Source organism: Micropterus salmoides, unplaced genomic scaffold (genome assembly GCF_014851395.1).
Source record: "Micropterus salmoides isolate LMB-PRFRI ecotype aquatic unplaced genomic scaffold, ASM1485139v1 Ms_hic_scaffold_318, whole genome shotgun sequence".
Taxonomy (NCBI): domain Eukaryota; kingdom Metazoa; phylum Chordata; class Actinopteri; order Centrarchiformes; family Centrarchidae; genus Micropterus; species Micropterus salmoides.
The window spans coordinates 1-6,913 of record NW_024042462.1 but is presented as its reverse complement, the minus strand read 5'-3'; the positions used below and the strand labels follow the sequence as shown (position 1 = coordinate 6,913).

The 6,913-nt window shown below is 44.7% G+C and overlaps 1 protein-coding gene across 1 annotated transcript; it reads left to right on the top strand.

Moving 5' to 3' along the window:
- Positions 1-9: 9 nt before the first annotated feature.
- On the top strand, positions 10-4,539 carry LOC119884100. The gene is made up of 10 exons (XM_038694571.1): positions 10-28; positions 206-219; positions 529-759; positions 880-1,002; positions 1,800-2,032; positions 2,105-2,242; positions 2,330-2,517; positions 3,704-3,783; positions 3,874-3,957; positions 4,051-4,539. Exons 3-10 carry the CDS (start codon positions 573-575, stop codon positions 4,191-4,193), a joined length of 1,176 nt encoding a protein of 391 aa, XP_038550499.1. The 5' UTR covers positions 10-28; positions 206-219; positions 529-572; the 3' UTR covers positions 4,194-4,539.
- Positions 4,540-6,913: the final 2,374 nt, after the last annotated feature.

The following is a 6,913-nucleotide window of genomic DNA, read 5'->3' as shown; positions in this document are numbered from 1 at the left end:
CGCTGCGGGTCGAGCTGCTCCGCGACAGGTGAGGACTCACAAGAAAACCACGTTCTGCTGCTGCTTCAGGCTTTTTATCATAGTATAGCATGTAGACATTATACTCTCTTAAAATGAGCGTTACTGCTGAACCTTTGTTGCACCATCCTAGCTTTAATTATTTATTTGTTTTTCTATATTTGTCTTGGTTATTGTTGAAACGCAGCCAAGTGTTAAAAGGTATTATACTGAAATGTCTATTTGCTGACACATAAAATAACATTTCATTGATTTAAAAAATATATATATATATAAATATTGTTATGATAATAAATCTTAATTTGTATTTAATAAATTATATTATATTATATTATATTATTATGTGATTGATTCAGAAACAATTCTTCAGATCAAAAGCAACAAAATAAAATGATAATAATTAATCATATTTGACAATAAAGAATCAAAACAAATAAGATAATATTTTGTACGTAAGTTTCAGTATCTGAACATTTCGAGTAACACAAAGAATTTTTTTATGTAAATTAGTTTCCACGAGCAGAGCAGAGTTTAAACCTTCCTCCTCAGGTGAGATGGCTCAGGTACGGCGTGCGGTCAGCGAGGCGCTGTGGGCGATGTGTGCGGCCGACTCCATGTCGATGCCGGTCCACTGGTATTACGACATCGACGACATCAAGAGGGACTTTGGGGGCTGGATATCTGGCTTCCGCTCGCCCAGAGACAGACACCCGTCCAGCATCCTCAGCCTCTCCAACACCGGTAGGAGAACCTGGAGCTCTTTAAGCCTTATGGTCCTGGAAAGTTCTGGAAGACGACCACAGATTCAGCTGTTCGTATTATTGTAATTCATTATTCTTCCTGTTTGTTTGTTTGTTGCAGCCGGCAGCGGTCGGACCGCCTGGTCGTCCGGCGCCAAGTGGCCTGACGTGGTCGGTAACGTGATCCTCCACAATAAACTGAACTTGTGGAAGTCCTCCAAAGGCTCAGTCCACTATCATCAAGGTACTGTGAAAAGGTTTTTAAGGTCTTCAGGAGTCTATGTTTCTGGTCTGCAGGTCTTCAGTAGTCTGTGTTTGTGGTCTGCAGGTCTTCAGCAGTCTGTGTTTGTGGTCTGCAGGTCTTCAGTAGTCTATGTTTCTGGTCTGCAGGTCTTCAGTAGTCTGTGTTTGTGGTCTGCAGGTCTTCAGTAGTCTGTGTTTGTGGTCTGCAGGTCTTCAGTAGTCTGTGTTTGTGGTCCTCAGGTCTTCAGTAGTCTGTGTTTGTGGTCCTCAGGTCTTCAGTAGTCTGTGTTTCTGGTCTGCAGGTCTTCAGTAGTCTGTGTTTCTGGTCTGCAGGTCTTCAGTAGTCTATGTTTCTGGTCTGCAGGTCTTCAGTAGTCTGTGTTTGTGGTCTGCAGGTCTTCAGTAGTCTGTGTTTGTGGTCCTCAGGTCTTCAGTAGTCTGTGTTTCTGGTCTGCAGGTCTTCAGTAGTCTGTGTTTGTGGTCTGCAGGTCTTCAGTAGTCTGTGTTTGTGGTCTGCAGGTCTTCAGTAGTCTGTGTTTGTGGTCCTCAGGTCTTCAGTAGTCTGTGTTTGTGGTCTGCAGGTCTTCAGTAGTCTGTGTTTCTGGTCCGCAGGTCTTCAGTAGTCTGTGTTTCTGGTCTGCAGGTCTACAGTAGTCTGTGTTTGTGGTCTGCAGGTCTTCAGTAGTCTGTGTTTCTGGTCTGCAGGTCTTCAGTAGTCTGTGTTTGTGGTCTGCAGGTCTTCAGTAGTCTGTGTTTCTGGTCTGCAGGTCTTCAGTAGTCTGTGTTTCTGGTCTGCAGGTCTTCAGGCCGGTGACAACACCCTGAACGTCCTCTGTTCTCTCCGAGCGGCTCGCTCGCTCATCGCCGGACGTTTCAGCGACGTCTCTCAGCCGGACGCTCGAGCCGCCGTTCTGTCGGACTACGTCCACTTCCTGACCACACCCGGCTCTCACCACGATACCTACGCAGAGTCCTTCCACCGCTCGTTCTTCGCTGCCTGGCAGGACAGCAGACCCACCTCGCCCTGTCAGGTAAAATAAACGCACCCTGTGGAACGATCAGCTGTGTTCAGACTCTGTTTTTATTCGCTCTGGGTGTTTCAGGTTCTGACGTTTGCAGAAAATCGCTCCCGGCAGCTGTTGAGCTCCTCGTCCGCCGACAGCCAGCTGGACGCCATCGGCTGCCTTCCTATGATCCTCCCCTTCATTCTGCTGTCCGCCTCAGCCAATGAGGAGCAAGCTGTGGGTGTCAAGCAGTTATCTAACCCGTACCTGAGTAAATGTAGTATCAGAGCGTCCTGTCTGACCTTTAACCTCCTCCATCTTCAGGTGTCAGCAGCAGTAGAGTTTGTGAAGCTCACTCACCCCCACCCGAAGGTGCCCGAGTACGTATCCATCTACAGCCGGGCGCTGCACGCCGTACTGGGCGGAGCCGGCGTCCGCCAGCAGGCCGAGCACGCTCTGAGGAGGCTGGACGCCTGGGACACCTGCCAGAGCTACAGCCGCAAGGCCGCCAGGTACGACTGTCTCCAACATGTGTCTGCAGGAGGAGGAAGAGGAGGAAGAGGAGGAGGGTTTGACGTGTTTTCAGTAGGACTGCTGAGAAGTTTAAGTATCGAAACGAGAGGTTCAGGGTTCAGCTGACCTGCAGCTGTAGCTCCTCCACACTACGCACAGACGTTATACGGAACAGGCAGTAAAACTAAATTATATTCATAAGGAAGATGAACAGTATCCTCACACAAACACACACAGAGAACATGTGCAGTATCTTGTAGTCTGCAAGTTGTTCTGCAAAAACGTAACCGTGTTAATGTCCATAGAAAGGCAAGTTGATTAGTTTATCACATTTTAACAACAAGCACTTTACACAAAACATAAAAGCAACACAGGGAAATAAAAAGACATTTATTTAAAATTATTTTATTTAAAAAGAGGACAGTTAAAGTTACAGTGCAAGATATTAATCAAAAGTCCCAAATCTGATCTGAGCGTTTCGTAAGACCTGCAGCCGACTGGGAGTTTGATCACAACACAAGTTGTAAAAATTATAATTTAATCAGCATTTGATTTTTCATAGTTACTTAATAATCAAACTAAATTTAAAGTTTTTAAACAAACTTGTAAAAATGAATCCGAACGCTGAGAAAACTCTTTTGTTCTGTAGTGACCGCTCTCTGCCTGCAGCGTAAATACAGGACCAGCCGTAACATCGTGAGTCACAGTGACACCTGTCAGTGGGATCTATCAGGCAGCAGGGGAACATTGTGTGATATAGTTTGATGTTGAGTTCTGCCAGCGTTTGCTCGTCTCTCTCCCTCACCGCGCTGCCCCGCCCCTCTGCGTCTGCACGCAGCCGTCTAATCACAAACTCTCTAACAACATGGAGGCACAGTGCCGGTGATGTGCAGAGTTCTGCACCTCACGGCTGCTAACGCTCATTTGTGCTGAGAGGTGGATGCAAATCTGAGCAGGAAGCCTTCATCAGCTGTTCTGCTGAATTATGCATCCACCTCTTAAAGGGCCTTTTCAGACACTTTGCTCTGCACACACTGGTCATAAAATAAATACTTTGAATCGCGGGAGGAAAAGACAAGTTCAGTTTTTTTGTCGGCGCCTTTATACAACGTAGCCTCCTACTGATGGAGAAAGAGACCAGGCCTCCTCGCGCTGTTCAGAAATGAAACTGTCTTTGTGTTGTAGGTTTCCGGCGTCCTCTGAGGAGCGTCTGAAGGTCCATCAGGGCGCCGTGAACTACCTCGGTCTTGCCTGCTACACCAAAGGTTCAAGTCCATTCTGGCAGCACACGATCGCTACAGGCAGAGGCGTGTTAGAAAAGTAACTGTGAGCCGTGTTTGTTGTTGAACCCGCAGGAGCTCTGTCCAGCCTGTTTTATCTGGCTCACGAGTTTCACGACGACCCCAGAGGAGGAATCCTGGCGAACACCAACTGTGGAGGTAATTTACTGGATGTCAAAAGGCAACAAAAGGGACACTCGGTCTGATCATCGGGTTCGGTTGAACATGCGTTTGTTAATATTTGTGTTCCAGGTGAGAACTGTAACCGCGGGCGGCGCTGGAGCCCTGCTGGGGCGGGGGGGTCGTACGGCGGAGACGTCATCCCGCAGGAGTGGAAGGACGCACTGAGGAACGCCCAGGAGTTCATCCCCGACATCCTGAAGGAGATGCAGTGAGAGCAGCGTTGCCCCCTGGAGGAGCGGAGGGGAACTGCAGCCTGTTCACAAACGCAACAATGAGAACGTACAGCTTTTATTCCAGTGCCTTTATTATTTAATGAGGAAAATCTGTTATTTTTATTTACCTTCACTGTGCTTTAATGATCTTTTGTTGTGTGATTTGAACTGTTCACATTATGGAATAATTACAAAGGGCTTCAGGTGAGATAAAAACTGACCAACACTAAGAAACCTATTTATCCTTTTCCTGTTGTCTTATTTTTATTTTAAGGACTTTAATTAACAAATACAACATGTCTGCTTTTTGCTCATAAAAAATAAAATCATCATTTGAATGTTTTGATCCTTTGTTGAGTGTTTTTGCTCTCAATACTAAATTTACATGATTAATCCCATTTGAATGCTGCTAATTATGTTTTTTTAAGTCGCTAAAAAGGTTTCCAAGCATTTGTAAGATTTAGGGATTAGGTTAAGACCTGCTGAATCTCCATCAATACTTCTATTTGACCTTTACCAGCTTCACTCACATTTAACTGACGCTTTTATCCAAAGCGACTTACAATTGCTAGACATGTCAGAGGTCGCACGCCTCTGGACACACAATGGTGGATGGATCACAGTGGGGGATTGAACCCGGGTCTCTCACACCAGTGATCTTAAGTCATCTTATCCATTGTGCCATCGCCACCCCACATGAAACAGGTTATGAAAATAAAGGTTGTTATTAGCAGTTCACCATAGAAGCTAATGTTTCTAAAGTAATCTGAATCTATAAAATAACTGTTGGATGTGTATAATCTGTATAATGTGTTTGAATCATTAGACATCAGGATAAACTTTACCATCTCTTTTCTTTGCAGTTTGGCAAATCAAAACGACAACTTTCTCTTGTGTCGTATCAGGGTTTCCATAAAGATATTAAGATTTAAATCGATGCAAACGACTAATTAAACTAGTTCTACCAATTTACCACATTTGAATTCACATGTTGTGCGAAGGTGTTAACGTTCTTCATTTAACTCAGAGATCCTTCTCAGAGTCAGTCAGATCTGAAACACAGACATGAAACACATGTTGGATCATTCAGTGTGATTTACTCTTCCTGAGAAACCATCACCTCCGATATCCATCCAGAATAAACGTCCGTAAATCCACTAAGAAATCACAAGAAGAACACGCTGCAGAACCTGAGAACCTTCGTGTTTTTAAGGATTCTCCAGTATCAAAGTCATCCAGTGATAGTGTCGGTATCTATTGGTGCTAATTTGATCATGATGGCTTTAATTGGTTCTGTTGTCATACTGGTTCTCAATTAGTGTGTTGGCTTGTTTCCATCAGTCAGATTAGCAACAACACAAACCCTCAGCTGATTAAATGCAGTATTATTAACTTAAATATAATTAACTTAAAATACAAGGACGTCAGACTGTACGGGATTTTCTCTACCGGAGGAGCGGCCAGTTAACGGACACACAGGAGGTCATTGTGGCTGCAACTATTCCTGTGGTGGGAGCAGAAAATGACCCGCATACGAGCTTCAGACGGGATTTAAATCACTGACCAGCGCAGGTGATGTTAAAATCCCTTCAGACGAGAGGGCGCTGCTTTCAAAAGTCAGACCCCTCTAATCTTTGCAAAAACAATCAATGGTTGAAGTTTAAAGTTTTGGGGGAGAAACAGTTGTGTTGCTCAATCCTGATTGGTGCATGGAGGTAGTCCGCCCACTTCAAACCCTGACTCAGAGAAAAAACTGAAATCCAGAAATCTCTCAGCTGAATAACCAAAGCTGCTGAGTGTTTAAAAGCAGAAGAAGAACCTGATCCAGGTCTTTAAGGACTGGAGTCAGCCTGCGCAGTATTTGTACCACGTGTGAGAGAGAGAGAGAGAGAGAGAGAGAGAGAGGGGTTTCTGTGTTTTCAGTGTTTCTGACCTTTGATCAGAACAAACATGGCGTCCGTCAGCAGAGAAAAGAAGCTGCTCTTCTTCCTACGACTCCTCATCGCTTCCATCCCAGCATGCACTGGGCTTCCTGGAGGTCAGTCCTCGGTTTCTTCTCCTTCAAAAGCTCTTCTTCTTCTTCTGCTTCCATCTTTGAAAAGGACACGTGTTCGTTTGTGTCCACTGTGAAGTTCAGTTAGCAGCTCTGCGATCCGCTTCTAACCGATGACGCTGATGCTAACGTTAGCGTGTTTGTGTTTCTTTTACAAAAGAAAGGACAAAAAAACTATTTTCATTATGGATTAATCTTTTACGATTAATCATTTTGTCTATAAAGTTCAGAAAAACAGTTTAAAATATGCATCATAATATCTTATAGCGGAAATGTCTTGTTTTGCCCGACCGACAGTCAAAAGCCCCAAAATATTACATTTACTGCAATGTGAGACCAAGAAAAGCAACGAATTCTCACCTTTGAGAACCTGGAACGATCAAATATTTCACCTTTCTGCTTGAGAATAACTTAAACATTTATCAACTATCAAAGTAAGTGCTGATAACATTTTTTTCTCAGTTGTAATGTCTTCATCGAGCTCAGGTTTGTTCTTGTTCTGTATTTTCGTGTGAAGGAGAAGTGTTCCTGGGCAGACCTGAGGCCAGCGTCTTCCTCCGCCGCAGTCGTCGCGCAACTTCCTGTTTGAGGAGCTGAAGAGAGGCGATGTGGAGCGCGAGTGTGTGGAGGAGAAAGCTCCTACGAGGAGGCGAAGGAGATCTTCACC